Source organism: Phacochoerus africanus, chromosome 14 (assembly GCF_016906955.1).
Source record: "Phacochoerus africanus isolate WHEZ1 chromosome 14, ROS_Pafr_v1, whole genome shotgun sequence".
Classification (NCBI taxonomy): Eukaryota; Metazoa; Chordata; class Mammalia; order Artiodactyla; family Suidae; genus Phacochoerus; species Phacochoerus africanus.
This window is the reverse complement of record NC_062557.1, coordinates 23,191,088-23,209,752: the sequence shown is the minus strand read 5'-3', so window position 1 is coordinate 23,209,752 and position 18,665 is coordinate 23,191,088. Positions and strand designations below refer to the sequence as shown.

The following is an 18,665-nucleotide window of genomic DNA, read 5'->3' as shown; positions in this document are numbered from 1 at the left end:
TCCTCGCTGCCTCGGGGCCTTTCCACGTCCACCCCCCACCCTGACCCCCACCCCCGCTGGCTCTCCCCAGCCCGTTCTCTCAAACGCTTCCCCAGATCTCCCCCGGGCTCAGGCTGCTTGGGTGGAAGGGAGGGAAGAGGCCTGGGGACCCTGTATGGTCAGGGCCAGCCCAGCCCCAACGCCTGCCACATTCTCCCACCTTCAACCTGTCCCCTTTTAGTACCTCCAGCCCCCGCCCCACTCCTTGCCCCTTCCCTTCCTCTCACCCAAGCTGAAAGATACATGGAGCAGACAGGTTGGGAGAAGAAACGTTTAATTGGGGGTCTGGGGGCTCAGCAAGGCCCCAGCAGACCCATCATGCAGCCTCATGTACAGTGGGCATCGGGCCCACCCCTGGGATATTGCTGGGGGGGGGCCTCATGGCAGCAAACAGGGCAGTGTGGCTTGACTCCCCCACCCACTAGGAGGGAGAAGTGGGCAGGGGTCAGTGGGTAGGAGGATGTGGCCCTCCCACTGATGGGAGGGTGTGACTGTGCCCAGGATGGGGGGTGGTGGCATTGGCTGGCATGATCAAGGGCACAAGAGGAGGCTCCGAGCTGGGGGAAAGAGGGAGGTTGGCACCAGAGAAAAGCAGTCTGCAAAGGAAGGGTCCTCTTTCTGTGTCCCCCCACCCCCCTGACCCAACCCCCAGGGTGCCTACCCCCTTCCTTATCTGGTAGCCAAACAGAATTCTCCCACTCCCTCTTCCGGCTGGGGCTCTTTGTCCGGGACCAGGGAGCAGATACAGCCGGAACAAGGGGTCCCTGCAAAGGCAGCCCTGTCCTGGCAGAGCAGGGGCTCCTGTGAGGTCCCCACAGGGAGGTAGGACCTGAGGGGGGGGGGGGTTCCTGGGGTGGGCCTGGCAGGGCTGGAACAGGAACTAAATTCAGCCTCCCCTGGTGGGTCAGTCCTGCAACTGGGGGCTTTTAGAGTCCTGACAGTGACATGGGGGTGGTTTGACCAAGCCTGGGCCAGTCTTTGGATCTCCATCGGGTTTCGGCGCTCAGGCTGCTCTTGGGAGAGTGAGGCCGCTCTGTGATGACTGTCCTCCTTGAGGGGACAGTCTCTGATTTGCCACCTCCTCCCTCGACCTCAGCCCTCCCCCCTCCTCTGTCCACCCAGGGTTTCAAGTAATGGGAGAGAGAACCGCAGAACTTTCCTGAGAATTGATGGAGTGACAGAGGTGGGGAGACCAGGAGGTGAATCAGGACCCTCCTGCAGCCCTGAATTCCCTCCCCGCCCAGAGCGGAGGGCGGAGGGAGCCGGGAAGGCACCTCCCACGACCCCACTTCCAAAGGGGCAGCTGCAGGGTCACGCACACAGAGACCCAAGCAGAGGCTCTGTGAGGAGAGGGGTGGTCCGGCATGCAGAGGTGCTGGCATGGGAAGGGGCTCTGGAGGACGCAGCAAGAAAGTTCCGCCAGGAACTTCCTCTCAGGGCTGGACTCCGCATGGCAGCTGGCCTGGGGGTGGCTGGGCTCCGGGGTGAACCCACCTGGATCTTTCTCCCTCCCACTTTCTCCTCCTCCCCACCCCCAAGTCTCAGAGCAGCAACCTCCTCAGGGCACCTCAGGCCCCAAGGGAAAAAAAAAACCTTCCTCAAAGTGCAGAAGGCTCCCAAGCTGTGGTGAGTGGCCCCTAGGAGAGAGGCGGAGGGAGAGTGTGGGCAGATGCCTGCTCCCCTCCTGGGGCCTGAAGCGAGGGGCTGGGCACAGGCAGGGTGGCTTCTGGGTGCTCTTGGCTCCTCTCAGATCTCGGTCAGGGCGTCGGCTGGCACCAGGCCCCGCTTCTTGCCGCTGCTGACGCGGATGAAGCCGTCAGCATCCTTGGTCCTGCCCACGCCCACGCAGATCTGAGCAGGAGAGGCACGAAGCTGAGGCCTGGCACTGCCTGCATAACTGGCCCGGAGTCCTGCTGACGGCTCCCAGGGGACGCATCCCAGAGGATGACGGGACTAGCTTCAGATGTGGTTGGAGCCGGGGTCATGGGAGCAGATCCCAGGAGGGTACAGGGCGCAGCAGCCAGACCAGACGCCATCAGCAGACACTGAGCAGCTGACCCTTGAGAGGGGCTCGTCCAACGCCCCTGCCAAACTCCCACTTCGCAGAGGTTACCAGGAAAAGGACAGCCACCCAGAGGCGGAGCCGGCATTCAAACCCAGGCCTCTGGGCTCCCAATCCAGGGCTTCCCCAACTGTTTCTAACATAATTCAGCCCCCATCTGTGTTGACCACCAGCCCCCCATTCCCAGCGGGGATGACAGGAGGGCCCTGCCCTCAGTCCCGCTGCGTCTAACCTGCCTTCCCTCTGGGCTGCCAGGCTGCAAGCAGCCTCCTCCAGGGCACTCGCCCTCACTCCTGCTGCTTCTCTCCCAGGCCCACCGCTCCAGCCAGGCTGGGCCCGGGCCCTCACCTGGTTCTCCTTGAGGCTCATGTAGCCCTGCTCCTTGTTCCCAGAGAAGGGTTGGCAGCAGCGCCAGACGTTCTCGCCCGGCCTCACCCGCTGCACAAAATTGGCTGGGAAGAAGCCAACCCGGTCGCCGATCTTGCCCTGGGAATGAGGCCGGCAATGAGCCCCAGGCCACCCTGCCCCCCACTGCTTTCTCTAGACCTAATGCCCACTCAGAGCCAGTGCCGTCATCCTCCACATCTTGGGGCTCTCTGTATTCGAGCCCCTAGTCAGGTGGCTTCTGGGCTGGGAAAGGCACAAGGTGGGCAGGGGGCTGGGGGAGGGGGACAAGGCTGGTGCACAGAGGGGCAAAGTGAGAGCAAGGCCTGAGGGTGGGCGTGGGCCTGTCTGGGGCCAGCAGAGGAAGGAGGGGAGGTCTTTGGGGCTGGAGAGAAGGTGGGGCAGGGCCCTCTGAGGGTGGGGGCTAGCAAGGTGCTACCACTCCCCAGCCTCAGCTCCCCGCTCTGCCAAGTCACCTTCCACCAGTCCTCGTTCGAGTCATCCACCAGCATGATCCGGTCTCCAGGCCTGGGAGGAGAGAGGTGGTGGTTGGCATATAGAGGGGTCTGCGTCCCAGCAGTCCTAGGCCCCCAGGTCCCCTGCACACCCTCGACAGCTGGGGGAAGGTTCTCAATGCGCTCAGTACACTCGTGACCCAAGGTACAGCGGCCGCTGTCCAGGGCAGAGGCTGGGCAGGGAGCAGGAGACATGGCATCAGCACCAATCCCTCTTGGACTCTGGCACCTCTGCCTCTTCTTCGGGCTCAGTAGCCTCAAGCATGCCAGGAGAAAGTTCCTGAAGGTCCCCCTCACACTCATGTTCCAAGGTCTGGGAGCACAGAGCCCTGAGGCTGGAGCCAGGCAGCTGCCCAGTCGGTGGGGGCTGGGGGGCGGGCGGCAGGGCCGCAGGAGGACTTACTGCAGAGCCAGGTCGTTGTTCTCCTGGGGCAGAAACTTGTAGAGTGCGACATAGGAGTACATGGGCCCCACATCCTTCCGCAGGGGGAGTCTGGGGGGCTGAGGAAAGGCTCTGGGTCATGGATGGGAGGGTGACACCTTTCTCCGTCCACAGTGGCCCCTGGGTCAATGACAGACTCTCCTCTCTGCTGTGCTCGCACCCCCTGCAGGGACTGGGCCAGGGATGGAGAAGGGGGATCCTCCTCTGTCTGCTGCACCCTGCAACTGCCCACCCTTGGAGGGGGTAGGAGTGGGCACAGTGGGCATCGGGTCAGAGGTGGGAGGGGTAACAGTCCTGCCTCCCGCACCTGCTCACCTGCCACGGTCCATCCCTGTGGACTGAGGATAAATTATGGGACAATGATACCCCCACCCGCCACACTCTTGCACACCTGGGATCAGTGACAAGGAAAAGAACATCCCTTCCCACCACACCTGCCGGGGCTCAGCATCAGCACAGCCTCACCTGCTGTCTGGGGCTCTTCTCCTCCGGTCCTGACCCTTCACTCTCGGCGGGGGCTGTGAATACTGGAGATGCCAGGGCGGGGCCAGGGTGTGAGGCAGCAGGCAGTGCACTGCACTGTGCTCCATTCCTGCCCGCGGTCCCCAGTCCCACTCACCACTGTCACCAGCGCCATCCTCGGAGCTGCGGATGCTGCCTTCCCCGTCCTCGGTCAGCTCATCCCGCTCGCTCTGGGGATGTGGGGGGGGGGCTTAGCTCCTGGACCCCCAACCTCCGAGACCCCTGCCTCCAAGAACCACCCCCCAATGCCCCCCATACCAGACTCTGTGTGGGAGACTCAGAGGTGCTGCTGAAGCTGGAGCGGTTCATCAGGGCCAAGGACGTGCCATAGCGCAGAGTCTCATAGACAGGGTCCACCTTCCCGATGGCCCCTGCCGAGGAGCCACAGTCAAGGCCAGGCACCCAGCTGCCAGTCTGGCTCTGCCCTGAAGCCCTGTATCTCAGCCCTGGCTGCCCTGCAGGCTCCTCTGCTCAGTCTGCCCTAAGCTGAACTCTGCATGTCCCCTCACCTGCCCCCCCCCCTCCCCGGGTCTTCCTCATGGCAGTGAGAGCTCCACATCCTCCCACGGTGCCCAGGCAGAGACTGGGAGCATCCTGGACCCCTTGCTGCCCATCCTCACTCCATCCCCTCATCCTACCTCCCAAGCACTTCTAGAATCTGCTCACTTCTTTCCATCTCCACTGCCACCAGCCTGGTCCATGCTACCAAACTCCTTCCTGGCAACTCCTTCCCAACTGGTCTCCCCACTTCTGCCCGGGTCCTTCCAATCAGCACAGTAGCCAGAATACTCTTGTAAAAACACAAAAATTAACCTTAGAATAAAGTCCAAAGGACATTCCTAAAATGGGCCCTAAGACACCCCCTCGCCGTGGTCCGTTTCTTGTTTGTTTGGTTTTTGGCCGCCCTGTGGCACCTGGAGTTCCCAGGCCAGGGATCAGATCCTCAGATCCAAGCCGCAGTTGTGGCAATGCCGGATCCTTAAACCCCTATGCACGGCAGGGGGAATCGAACCTGCATCCAGAGACATCACCTATCCCATTGGGCCAGAGGGGGAACTCTTCGTTATCCTTTATGTTATCCTTTTACTCTCTGCCTCTTCCTGCCTCTGGCCTGCCTTCTGCTCACACTGGTCTTCCAGTGTGATCCTCAGATCCTCGGGCTAATTCCCCATCCTGCAAGTCTCCCACAGGCATTCTTTGTCTCTGTGGATGAAGTAGGTGCCAGCGTTATCATTTCCTCTCTCTCTCTCTCTTTTTTTTTTGTCTTTTTGCTATTTCTTGGGCCCCTCCCGCGGCATATGGAGGTTCCCAGGCTAGGGGTTGAATCAGAGCTGTAGCCACCAGCCTACGCCAGAGCCACAGCAACGCAGGATCCGAGCCACGTCTGCAATCTACACCACAGCTCATGGCAACGCCGGATCGTTAACCCACTGAGCAAGGGCAGGGACTGAACCTGCAACCTCAAGGTTCCTAGTCGGATTCGTTAACCACTGCGCCACTACAGGAATTCCTCTCTCTTTTTTTTTTTTTGGTGTGTGTGTGTCTTTAGGGCTGTGCCTGAAGCATATGAAAGTTCCCAGGCTAGGAATCAAATTGGAGCTCCAGCTGCTGGCCTAGACCACATCCACAGCAACACAGGATCCAAGCCGCACCTGTGACCTACACTGCAGCTCACGTAACATCGGATCCCTGATGCACTGAGCAAGGCCAGGGATCCAACCTACATCCTCATGGATACTAGTGGGATTCATTTCTACAGCGCCACAACAGAAACTCCATTTTTTTTTTTTTTTTGGTCTTTTTAGGCCTTCACCCACGACATATGGAGGTTTCCAGGTTAGGGGTGGAATCCATGCTGTAGCTGCTGGCCACAGCCACAGCCACAGCAACATGGGATCTGAGCCAAGTCTGAGACCTACACCACAGCTCATGGCAATGCTGGGTCCTTAACCCAATGAGTAGGGCCAGGGATCAAACCTGAGTCCTCGTGGATGCTAGTCAAATTCGTTTCTGCTGAGCCACACACGATAGGAACTCCAGGAACTCCATTTTTTTTTTTTTTAATCCTCTCTTTTTTCCCATCCTTCTGTTTCAGGTGTTCACCCAATGGTGATTAACCGATGGTTTGCATCATTATCTATTTCATGTCTGGCTCCCTGACTTAGACAAGAGCTCCACCTTCTTCAGGGAGGTGTCCCCATGTCTAGCACAATGCCTGGCACTTAGTAGCTGCTCAGTAAAGTGTTTGTTGAAGGATGGATGGATGGAGGCATGGATGCATGGATGGATGGACGGACTGGTGAATGGATGGATGGATGGATGGACAGGTAAATGGATGGATAGATGGATGGACAGTTGGATGGATGGATGGGTAGCTGGTTGGATGGATGGATAGACCCTACATTCAGGACAGGAGTATATAAAGAAGGGAAGTGGTAGCAGTGCCAAGAACAGGCAGTGCCAGGGTGACTCAAGCACCCATCTGAGGAATGTGTGGGTCTCTCATCACACCACAGTGGGATCAGGGGCAACGGTGGACACTCACCGATGGGTGGAGACTCTCGGCTTGTGGCACAGGCTGGTGGAGGCTCATGTACCAGGAGAGGGGAGCTGAAGTTGCGGCGGAAGGAGGAGGACTGTGGCGTGAGGGGCAGAGAGAGGGCATGGGGAGGTCACAGCCCAGGGGAGCTTGGCCTGCCCCAATCCCAAGGATTCCCCCTCCCATGAGGAGGCAGCCTTGAAGGGCATTCATTCCCGTACATGCCAGTCCTGGGAGCACTGGGCCAGCCATCTCCACCTGGTGCCCACTCACCATCTTGCCTGGGCATTGCTGGTGGGAGATCTCTTCGGAGCACCAGAGGTGGACGCTGACTTTGCATGTCTTACACCGCAAGGCCTGCTTGGAGTTTCCTGGGGAGAATTTGGGTTTGGCAGGAGAAGATGGTCAAAAGAGGCTATATTGGAGTTCCCGTCATGGCTCAGTGGTTAACAAATCCAACTAGGAACCACGAGGTTGCAGGTTTGATCCCTGGCCTCACTCAGTGGATTGGGGATCTGGCGTTGCCGTGAGCTGTTGTGTAGTTTGCAGATGCGGCTGGGATCTGGCGTTGCTGTGGCTATGGTGTAGGCCAGTGGCTACAGCTCTGATTAGACCCCTAGCCTGGGAACCTCCTCATGCCATGGGTGCAGCCCTAGAAAAGACAGAAAGATTAAAAAAAAAAAAAAAAAAAGGCTATGGCCAAGGTCCAGGAGCAGAGGAGGCAGGTTACAGCCTGAGAGAGCAAGGGGTGGGGCATTGTTGGGCCAGCCTGGGGCCAAGCACTCATTCCTACCAGGTGAGGGTGTGAGCTGGCTCTGAAGCCTGAGTTGTCAGTGAACACAGTAACACTGGGCCACCACCCACCCCTAAGCGTCCTTACATGTCCACCCAGGGAGAGGGGCACAATTAGGACTGGGGGCCTGGGGGCCTCAGTGGTTAGCGAATCTGACTAGGAACCATGAGGTTGCGGGTTCGACCCCTGACTTTGCCCAGTGGGTTAAGGATTCGGCATTGCCCTGAGCTGTGGTATAGGTTGCAGATTCGGCTCGGATCCCTTGTTGCTGTGGCTCTGGTGTAAGGCAGCAGCTACAGCTCCTATTAGACTCCTAGCCTGGGAACCTCCATATGCCACGGGAGCAGCCCTAGAAAAGGCAAAAAGACCCCCCCCCCCCAAAAAAAAAAAAAAGGACTGGGGCCTGAATAGCAGAAGCCCGACATCAGGCAGTCAGCTCCACAGACCCACTCCCCATACCCCCTCCTGAGGCCACTAGGCACCTACCCACAATGAGCTGGTGGCACAGCTCACAGGGACTGGTTCGCTTGAAGACGTGTTCCTGGAAGCTGTGCAGTCTCACCGGCTTGACTGGTGCCAGGGGTCGTGGGATTGGGCAGGGGGACGGAGCCGGGGTGGACAGGCCCCTGTCTGTGGATGTGGGTGGGGGGGAGGGAGGTGGCAGCGGGGTCGGGGGCGTCAGCAGCACCTCAGTGGGGCACTTGAGCTCGGAGCCTGAGCGGAGGAAGAAGTTCTCCATGCTTTTACTTCGGAGGATGGTTTTGAGGGACAGGGAGCGCTTGAACCGCTGGAGCTGAGAGAGGAAGAGGGGCTGTGAGCGGGAGCCAGGTGGGGGCTGGCTCCCTGGTTTCTTTCCTTGGCCAGCGGCAGCCTGAAGGCTGAGAGCCAGAGGTGAGACGTGCTGCGAGAGAGGCTGCCAAGTTCCAGAAGGTAGGTCATCCTCCCAGAGGCGCACAGGAGCCAGGGAACCTCCTCCAGCAAAGGCGTTCTGGCGGGACAGGCACCTCATTAGGAGTGGTGAGGACTGTGGCAAACTGGATGGCCAGCGAGCGGCTGCTGGTCTCCTCTAGCTAACTGAGGCTGGTCCATGTGGACAACCCAGCATGGCGAGACGTCCCAATATTTCTTTTACTTTTCGTTTTAATGAATGAATTAGTTCGTTCATTTTAGGGCCACACCCACGACATATGGAAGTTCCTAGGCTGGGGGTCAAATGGAGCTGGAGCTGCCAGCCTACACCACAACCACAGCACCACCAGCTCCGCGCTGGGTCTGCAGCCTACATCACAGCTCATGGCAATGCCAGATCCCTAACCCACTGAGCAGAGCCAGGGATCAAACCAGCGTCCTCATGGACACTAGTTGGGTTTGTTACCGCTCCGACACAACAGGAACTCCCTGTGTTTTTTTTTGTTTGTTTGTTTGGCTGCGCCAGGGACTGAGCCAAGGCAGCGACTTGACCCACGGCACTGACAACGCTGGATCCTTAACCTACTAGGCCATCAGGGAACTCCAGGTTTCCCAGTTTTTAAAAAGAAATCAAGACTTTTATGTGAAATTGGGTAGAAACAAACTCAAGAGTTTTTCTTTTTTTCTTCGCATAAAAGGTAGTATACCACTTCTCCTGTGCCTTGCTTTTTTCACTTAACAGTAAATCTTGGAAATCATTCCATACCAATATACAGTTTTATCATCATTATTTCTTTTTCTTTCGTTTTTTTTTTGTTTTTTTTTTTTTTTTTTTTTTTTTTTTTTTGCTTTTCAGGGCTGCAGCTGCAGCATATGGAGGTTCCCAGGCTAGGGGTCAAATCAGAGCTGTAGCTGCCAGCCTACACCACAGCCGACAACCATGCAGCATCCAAGTTGTGCTGGCCTGCACCACAGCCACAGGAATGCCAGATATGAGCCGCGTCTGCGACCTACACCACAGCTCACAGCAACGCCAGATCCTTAACCCACTGAGCAAGGCGAGGGATGGAACCCCCAACCTCACGGTTCCTAGTCAGATTCGTTTCTGCTGCACCACAATGGGAACTCCTCATCATTCTTTCTTTACGGCTGCACAGAAATTTCTTTGAATGGGTGTACTATTTCCTGGAGTTAAAAAAATAATACTTTGGGGAGTTCCTGTCATGGCACAGCGGAAATGAATCCGACTAGGAACCCATGAGCTAGTGGGTTCGATCCCTGGCCTCGTTCAGTGGGTTAAGGGTCCAGCATTGCCATGAGCTGTGGTGTAGGTTGGGGACACGGCTCGGATCTGGCCTGGCTATGGATGTGGTGTAGGCCGGCAGCTGTAGCTCTGACTGGACCCCTAGCCTGGGAACCTCCATATGCTGCGGGTGCAGCCCTAAGCAAAATAATAATAATAATTATAATAATAATACTTTGGGAGTTCCCATTGTGGCTCAGTGGTAACAAATCTGACTGGTATCCTTAAGGACTCGGGTTCGATCCCTGGCCTCGTTCAGTAGGTTAAGGATCTGGGGTTGCCATGAACTGTGGTGTAGGTCACAGACATGGCTCAAATCTGGTGTTGCTGTGGCTGTGGTGTAGGCCGGGAGCTGCAGCTCCAATTCAAGCTTTAGCCTGAGAACTTCCACATGCGGCAGGTGCACCCGCCAAAAGACCCCCCCAAAATACTTTGGGGGCCAAACACATCAAGTCCCCAGTTCTTGAACAGGGAGTGAGGGAGTAGCCGCCCTGGACCTTCATCCTCAGGGCTGTTTCTTCCTCCAAAATATCTCTCCAGTCCATCCCCTGCAACACCTCAGCACACCCACAGCCTTGCCCTAGTTCAGGCTCCAGCCGCCTCAGTCCCGCAGCTCCTTGCTTCCACCTTGACCCTCCACCCCCAGCCCCCGCTCTCCATGCAGCTGCTGGGGAGGTGACCCTGACCCAGCTAAAACCTCTCATGGCTCCTCAGGACCCAGCCAAGGCCCCTGTCCCAGCCGGGAAACTGCCACTTGGCCAAAGCTGCCCTTCCACCCTATGCCTCCCACCTGAGCCCAGATGCGAGGACTTGAACTCATCCATGTTTTATGCCTCTGCGTTTTGACATATTTGTCTTCTTCTCTGCTTCGTCCAATTATTTCCCGCTTTCTCTTTCAGGGTTTCCTGTGGCTCTTCCTCCTCTGGGAAGCCATCTCTTCTGCAGAAATTCCATTGAGTGGGCCCACTCCCTCCTCCTGCTGGCTGCACCTGCATGTTATCATTTACTTCTCACTCCTCGGGGAGGCTCTGAGCCCCAGGAGGGCAGAGAAGATTTAAACACTAGTAGGTGCTCCGTCACTCTTTGTTTTGGGGGTTTTGTTTTTCTTCTTTTTTTTTTTTTTGGTCTTTTTAGGGTTGCACCCATGGCATATGGAAGTTCCCAGCTAGGGGTCAAATCAGAGCTACAGCTGCCAGCCCACACCACAGCCACAGCCATATGGGATCCGAGCCACGTCTGCGACCTACACTGCAGTTCATGGCAACGCCGGGTCCTTAACCCACTCGGCAAGGCCAAGGATCGAACCTGCATCCTCATGGATACTAGTCGGGTTCGTTACTGCTGAGCCATGATGGGAACTCGGGGGCTTTGTTTTTCTTTAGGGCTGCACATTCGGTATATGGAAGTTCCCAGGCTAAGGGTCAAATCCAGGCTGCAGCTGCTGGCCTACACCCCAGCCACAGCAACTCAGGATCTGAGCCGAGGCTGCAACCTACACTACAGCTCACGGCAACCCACTGAGTGGCGCCCAGGATTGAACCTACATTCTCATGGATACTAGTTGGGTTCTTAACTGATGAGCCACAACGGGAACTCCCTGTTTGTTTGGGTTTTTTTGTTTGTTTTTTTGTTTTTTTGTTTTTGTCTTTTGTTGTTGCTGTTGCTATTTCTTGGGCTGCTCCCTCGGCATATGGAGGTTCCCAGGCTAGGGGTCTAATCGGAACTGTAGCCGCCGGCCTACGCCAGAGCCACAGCAACGCGGGATCCGAGCCGCGTCTGCAACCTACACCACAGCTCACGGCAAAGCCGGATCGTTAACCCACTGAGCAAGGTCAGGGACCGAACCCGCCACCTCATGGTTCCTAGTCGGATTCGTTAACCACTGCGCCACGACGGGAACTCCCCTGTTTGTTTTTGTTTGTTTGTTTTTTCTCTTTTTTTTGGCCACCCCGCTGCATATGGAGTTCCCAGGCCAGGGATCAGATCCAAGCCGCAGTTGCCACAGCTGCGGGAACACAGGATCCTTAATCAAACCTGCATCCTGTTGGTGCAGAAGCCGCTGATCCTGTTTTGCCACAGCAGGAACCTCAAATCTTTGTTGAATAAATGATGAGCAAGTGGATGGAATCCTAAATGGAGCCTCTGTTCTGGAGGGAGGGGTGGATTCTGCGGTGAGGCCAGAGGTACTTTCACAGCTCACCCCAACACCCGCTTATTCCACCCAGGGCGAGATCTGGACCTCTCCACCCAGACCCCTGCCCCACTCCCCTCCTGGTGAGAGTCCTTACTCCTGCCCATTCCTTTCCACCAATGATGAAAAAGGGGGAGTTCCCATTGTGGCTCAGCAGAAATGAATCCGACTAGTCTCCATGAGGATGCAGGTTCGATCCCTGGCCTCACTCCATGGGTTAAGCAAGGATTTGGCGTTGCTGTGAGCCATGGCATAGGTTGCAGACGAGGCTCAGATTGACCCCTAGCCTGGGAACCTCCATGTGCTGAGGGTGCGGCCCTAAAAAGATGCAAAAAGAAAATAAGGGTAGAGGGTGGTGGGCAGAGGCCTGGCTCCAGGTGGGGACACCAGGCAGCCTGTGTGCCATGGCTGCCAGCTTAGTAACCATGCCAAGGGAGAGGGAAGTGGTGGCCCTTCTAGCCCTGGGGAGCCAAGACCACGGGGGAGGTGGGGAGAGAAATGTTTGGGCACAAGGCAGCCCGGCATGCCAGCTGAAAGGCCAGAGCCCCAGGGTGACAGGCATGCTGAGTTGCCCAGCTCCTCCCAAACCCAGCTTCCTGGATGGCACTGTGGGCTTCTTTGTGCTTCTCATAGAAGAAGGGCCCCAGGCCCCAGATGCCTGGGCGATGGGGCAGAGATGGAGGCCCAGAGGGATGATTAATTAGAACACAAATGTGTTCTCCGAGCCAAATGCAGCTCTGGAGGCTCTGACAGGCCCAGAGGGGCAGGTGAACCACCCACTGCTCTGCCCAGGGGCCGTGGGCACAGAGCTCATGAGGTCTCTGGGAGGATGTGCTGGGGTGGGTGGCAAAACCAAACCTGCCGCCTGAAGGCAAGTCTCTTCCCTTCCTCTCTCTGAACCTCAGTTTCCCCACATCCAAGAGGAAGGAGTCCAGGCTAGATGCTCTCTAAGCAACACAGGCTCAAGTCCCAAAAGCAAAAACCTAAATCTAGAAACATAATGACAGGCTGTTCTTGTCAGAGTCCTGGAATTGAGCTAGCACTTTACATGCTGCATGTCGTTAACCCTGGCACTAACCCTAGTGGTGACAATTTTTTTTTGCCTTTTTTTTTCTTTTTTTCTTTAGATCTGCACCTGTAGCACATGGAGGTTCCCAGGCTAGGGGTCCAATCGGAGCTGCAGCTGCCGGCCTTCACCACAGCCACAGCAACGCAATATGCAAGCCACATCTTCGACCTACACCACAGTTCACGGCAACAACGGATCCTTAACACACTGAGCGAGGCCAGGAATTGAACTCACATCCTCATGGATACCAGTCGGGTTTTTCACCCACTGAGCCACAATGGGAACTCCAATGGTGACAATTATTGTCCCATTTTTCAGATGAGGAACTGAGGCTCCTAGGGGTTGAAACCACTCACTCCTCATGAGTCCTCAACTGGTAAGCAGCAGAGCCAGGACTTGAACCAGTGGCTTTGGCTCTTGAGTATCTTTGGGGCTCCTGGCCCTGCCTTGGCCCTCACCTCTGCCTCTCAATTATGCGATGGGCTTGTCATGAAATTTAAGGTCAGAAGGGACTTGAAGACTGGCCACCTAGGAGTTCCCGTTGCGCCACAGCGGCAACACATCTGACTAGGAACCATGAGGTTATGGGTTCAATCCCTGGCCTCACTCTGTGGGTCAAGGATCTAGTGCTGCCCTGAGCTGTGGTGTAGGCCAGCACCTCTGATTTGACCCCTAGCCTAGGAACCACCATATGCTGCGGGTGCAGCCCTAAGAAGCAAAAAAAAAAAACAAAACAGACTGGCCACCTAGAGCAGTCCCCACCACACACTACCCTGGCCACGTCCCCTCTGAATCATTGTCGGACTTTCAGACTCTGTTGGTCACCTCTTGTGACAGGAAGCACACCCTCTCTTGGGACAGTCATTCCATCTTTGGGCAGCTGCATTCACTGGAAAGTGCTTCCCTATATAGAGCTGAAACCTGCCTCCCTGCCTATCAGCCCTTCTTCTTCCCTTGGCTCCAGAGAGGGCTACTCCCTCTTACACCCATCAGTCCTTCAAATATTTGAAGACATCAATCAGGTCCCCCATCCCCACTCCCAGCCACCTCCTGAGGCCATTATTTCCAAAGTAATGCTCACAGGATGAGATTTCAAACCTCTCTGCTCTCCAGCCTGGCCCTCTCCTGGTCCCCGCTGGCCTCAGTGCCAAGAGCCATCTCTGCAGGGTACCAGAGGCCTCTGGAACAGAATGTTCTCCAGCACCAGGGCTGCCCTGACTCTGCCCCAGATCCCAGGAGGGTGGGAGAGGCAGGAAGGAATGCGGTCTGAAGTGGCTGGCAGGTGTGAAGGGCTGTGGCTGGAGGGCAGGATGGGGGTACCTCTGCCAAATGGCTTAATGCCTGCTCGCTCCAGAGACATTTGGCTTGGCTACTCAAACCTCATTTTTGCTCAACCTGGCCAGGTATTCCCACACCTGGGACTCCTGTTTCCCAGAGAAGACCTTTCTCTACCTTCCTATCAGCTATTTTTTTGGTGTCTCCACTGGGCCAGGACCCATCCCCTGGCATGGGGAAAACCTGCTGTGTATGTACCCTGGCAAGTTGGCCCACCTGGATCCCATTCCCTCCCAAGCACTAGGAGCTTGTCTGGCTTGGAGCCTGGACCACCAGGCCTGTTATTACGAATTCCCTCCTGGAAGGTTTTTTTTTGTTTGTTTGTTTGTTTGTTTTGGTCTTTTCTAGGCCGCACCCACAGCATATGGAGGTTCCCAGGCTAGGGGTCGAATCAGAGCTGTAGCCGCCGGCCTCCACCAGAGCCACAGCAATGTGGGATCCAATCTGTGATCTGCACCACAGCTCATGGCAACGCTGGATCCTTAACCCACTGAGCAAGGCCAGGGATTGAACCCGCAACCTCATGGTTCCTAGTCGGATTCGTTAACCACTGCACCATGACAGGAACTTCTGAATCCCCTTTTAGAAGCAGAGCCTCACCTGCCTGCCTGCTCCTCACCTCTCCACACCCTGGACTATCCCTTTTTCCCTCAATTCCCACCAGCTCCTGAAAGGACACTAGGCAGTTGGTAGAGAGTGGTGGCAGATGTGGCACAGGCTGACCTAGATGGCCAAGCTGGCATGGCAGGGTCTTCCCAAGGATGGCATCAAAGGGAATGATGGCAGGCCCTGTGTGGTAGGTTGGGATGGGGACCCAGAGAGCGTGATGCTGACACTGAGTGTGTGGGCGGGCACTGAGTAGCTTGGGCTCAGCAGGAGTGATACCCAACCTTCGCTTGGGCAGGAGGCTGGGCTTGGCCTGGCAAGAAATGCCCAGGGGGCCCCCAACACTGATGAATATGTCTGGAATGTTGGCTTCACTGCCTAATAGGCACCAGCCTCCTCTTTTTTTTTTTTTTTTTGTCTTTTCTAGGGCTGCACCCTGGGCATATGGAGGTTCCCAGGCTAGGGGTCTAATCGGAGCTGAAGCCGCCGGCCTACGCCAGAGCCACAGCAACGCTGGGTTGTTAACCCACTGAGTAAGGCCAGGGATCGAACCCACAACCTCGTGGTTCCTAGTCGGATTCGTTTACCAGTGTGCCATGACGGGAACTCCACTAGCCACCTCTGTTGAACCTGCCTCAAACTGAGCTGGGTGAGCAGCTACCAATCCTCTCCCTTCCTTCTCCTCCATCCCTATAGTCTGAAGACAGAAGTTTTTTTGGGACAAGGGGGGATGGAAGGACACTGAGTCCTGAATTCCCTCTCTGCCCACTTCTGCCCTCCTGACTACCTTCCCCCAAGACCCGCAGCCCAACTTCTGTTATTACTGAGTCCTTCTTAAATGAGGTGCAGGGGAGGGGGCAGAGGGGCAAGGCTCCAACTGGCCTGGCACAGAGGGAGCAGGGAAGGGAGAGGACCCAGAGGAATGGCATGGGATGGTCCTTGTGCTGGGAGGAGGGAGGCACAGACCTGCCAAGCCCTGGCCACCCCCTCCCCACGCAGCTAAACTTGCAGCCTGATGGTTGCTGAGGCAGCACTGCCTAGCGCTCCTGTCCACTTTTGGAGAGTTCTGTAAGGAGGGAGCTGAGTGGCCAGGCTGTGGTGTGGACATCAGGGCAGGACCTGGGAGGGCCCCAATCCCCTGGAAAGCAAGGAGGGGGGTTGTATGTGTCTGTCCAATGTGCCTAGGACGCCCCCGAGAAGGTCAGGGACACTGGAACTCAGCATGGGGCTCAGTTCCTGGGACCCTCTGCTTGAAAGAAGCTGTCACAAATATTCCTCCCACCCCAGCACCTCATTCCTTTCCCAGTAGACTTGGCTCTCCCAGGGAGAGTGAACTCTGTGGTCTGATAGCCCAAGGTCTAGTTCTCAGAAGGGAGCAGGAGAAGGTCAAGTGTGAATCTGAAGACTTGGACATGGAGACCCACTGTGTCCCTCTGGTTTAGGGCTGGGGGCCTATTTGGGGTGCCTCAGCCAGCCTCCATTCACTCTGGCCCTACTCATCTTCCCCTGGTCACTCTCTTGATGACCTTGACCTTGAATTACCTCATATTCGGGGGGGGGGGGGGGGTGTCAAGCAGAATTAGAAGGAAGATGGACTGGAAAGAGCTATAGGTAAGCGAGTGATACCAGGGGAGGCCAAAGAAAGACCCCACCCATTTCTGCTCCTGGCTGCCCCTTTCCTCAGAGTAACAGGAGCCAGGTGGCAACAATTTACCAGGGTGGCAGGGAGAGGGGAGTCTTGGCCTGAAGTCTGGGGAGCAGGCAGAGAGAGCACTGCCCCTTCCTCTCTCCCCATCCCCAGCCACCCCTGCTCAGGTTCCTTTCCCTCAGAATTTCTGGCAGGTCAGCACCTAGAACTTGGGGAGGGAGCAGACAGATTAGCGGTTGGGAGGGTTGAATGTGCGCCGCGTTCTCCCCGCCCCGCCCCGCCCCCTTCACTGCCGGGAGTCTGGGCTCCGCCTGACTTCATTGGGGAATAATTTATTCATTGTGACTCCCGCAGGAGTAACAATCATACATAATTAGGGTTAATTATGACATTCATTAATTACGATGACTTCCCTTTTGCTTCCCCCCTGCCACCGCAGCCCCCGTCCCGCTGGCGGAGTAGGGGGTGGGGCTGCCTGTCTTTCTGCTCGCGAGCCGCAACAACAGTCCCCTGGTCCCCGCCGGTGAGGGCCCGCGCTGCCGCAGCCCCCAGCGCCAACTCGGAAGCTGCGCACCCCCGGACCGCGTCCTCACACGTCCCCAAGCCTAACCCGGTTGGGAGGGGTGGAATGCAGGACTGCGGCGGGGCAGAGAGAGACAGCTAGAGAGACTCAGAGATAAACACACGGAGACGCCGAGAGAATCCGGGAGAGACGCACACGGAGAGATACCAAGACAGAGACAAACAGGTTGTAGAGACATTTTCAGAGAGACACAGGCAAAGAGAGAGGGACAGGCTGAGCTACAGACAAGAGACCTGGCGGACTCCGGAGGGGTGCGCCTCGCACTACACTCGGGCGCGCACACCGGCCCCCAGCCGCTACACACCGCTACACACTTCCTCCGCCTTCCCTGCGCCGACTCCCTCCAACAAAGCCGAGTTACAACCTCCCTGGAGGGTCGCGGCGGCGCGTCCGCCCATCACGCGCGCAAGGGCGTGTCGTGCTTGTGTGATAGGGGCTCCTTGGGCACCTCATCACGAACCTACTGCCCTCAGATCGCTGCGGGGAGCCTTAGGAACCATTCGGGCCCCCCTACTGCGACCCCAGGGCATCCGAGGCCACAGTGGCGACTGCGTCGGGAGGAGGACGCACCGGGCCGGGGGCGCACCGGTCAGGGGTCCAGGCCTTGCGCCTCCCGAGTTACCTTGGTTTCCTGGAGGGCAGAGACGGTCCCCGGGTGTGTGTGTGTGGCCGCGTCATCCGGTTCGTTCTCCTTCTCGCTCATTTCGGTCATCGTTAGGGGAAAGGGGAAGAGAGGTGCAGAGACCCGACGGCAGCCCTGCTGGAGGCAGGCTGAGGATGGCGGGCGTCTCTCTTGGACCCTAAATCCTTTCTCTGGAGACTGCCTCCCCCCAGTGAACCCCAGGAGAAACCCGCCCAGGCAAAGCAATCCCTCACTCCCAGGTACGGGCGGAGAAAGTTCCCGGGTTGGTGGGTGAGAGGTGGTAATTACACGGAGCCGCGGAATCCGGAGGACCCCAAGAGTGAGGACCCAGGGTCTGTAGAGGATGCTGCTCGGAGCGAGGGGAGGAGGGAAGTGGGGACTCGGGAGATGAGCCGAGGGAGGGAGCTGCCGGTGTCCGGCCAGCTCAGCTGTCCTCTGAGCCCGCCCCCAGCCCTCCCCCTCCCCCCGCGGGCCCCAGTCGGGCACCCAGCGGGCCCCTACGCCCAGTCCTCGCCTCCCAACTTTGATTTAGGAGGTCGCCTAGTCCCTCCCCCCCTTCCCTCCGCGGCTCCCCCTCGCCTCTATGCAAATTAGCTTCTCAGCTATTGGCTACCGCTGTGGCCAGGAGGCTGAGCTGGGCGGAGCGGGGGGGCGGGGCTCGACAAGACGGGGAGGGGCTTGGAGGGTAGGGAAGTGGAGGGGGCAGTTTTACACTGAAAAACCCGGAATGGGGTAGGGGTGGGGGGCGTGACAAGGTTGAAGATGGTCTGGATGGGGTCGAGGGGGAATAGAAATAGGTTGCAACTGCAGGTTAGCTGAGACTGAGATGAAGGTAGGACTTGCTGATAGTGAAGTGGAAGAAGAATGGAAACACTTCCACCCCATTAACTGGATGTCTTTCTGCCCTGGAGTCACTCTCTCCAAAGACACACATCCTTGGGACTATGAGGTAGGGGTGTTCTCAGCAGGGACTGGACAATTTAACATCATATGTCAAAGGCCAGCCCTGTCCTGGAAAGCAGGGCAACTGTATCGCTTTCCAGTCTTGTCTGGACTTTAGCAAAGAAGCCTCAGTCCCCACA

General features: G+C 57.1%; 1 protein-coding gene across 4 annotated transcripts; it reads right to left on the bottom strand.

Annotated features, from left to right (window-relative positions):
- Window positions 1-296: 296 nt before the first annotated feature.
- STAC2 (SH3 and cysteine rich domain 2) lies at window positions 297-18,033 on the bottom strand. Of its 4 annotated transcripts, none has more exons than XM_047758106.1 (12): window positions 17,872-18,033; window positions 17,563-17,700; window positions 7,783-8,284; window positions 6,777-6,874; window positions 6,510-6,600; window positions 4,223-4,335; window positions 4,062-4,134; window positions 3,908-3,969; window positions 3,404-3,501; window positions 2,962-3,013; window positions 2,450-2,587; window positions 297-1,890 (listed from the first exon to the last, which is right to left on the bottom strand). In XM_047758106.1, the coding sequence occupies exons 2-12, from the start codon at window positions 17,650-17,652 to the stop codon at window positions 1,786-1,788; spliced, it is 1,422 nt and encodes a 473-aa protein (XP_047614062.1). In that variant the 5' UTR covers window positions 17,653-17,700; window positions 17,872-18,033; the 3' UTR covers window positions 297-1,785. The 4 variants fall into 4 exon arrangements, with proteins under 4 accessions (XP_047614062.1, XP_047614063.1, XP_047614061.1 ...); XM_047758107.1 differs by having other exon boundaries at window positions 17,563-17,697; XM_047758105.1 differs by having other exon boundaries at window positions 17,563-18,033.
- Between the last annotated feature and the right edge of the window lie 632 nt (window positions 18,034-18,665).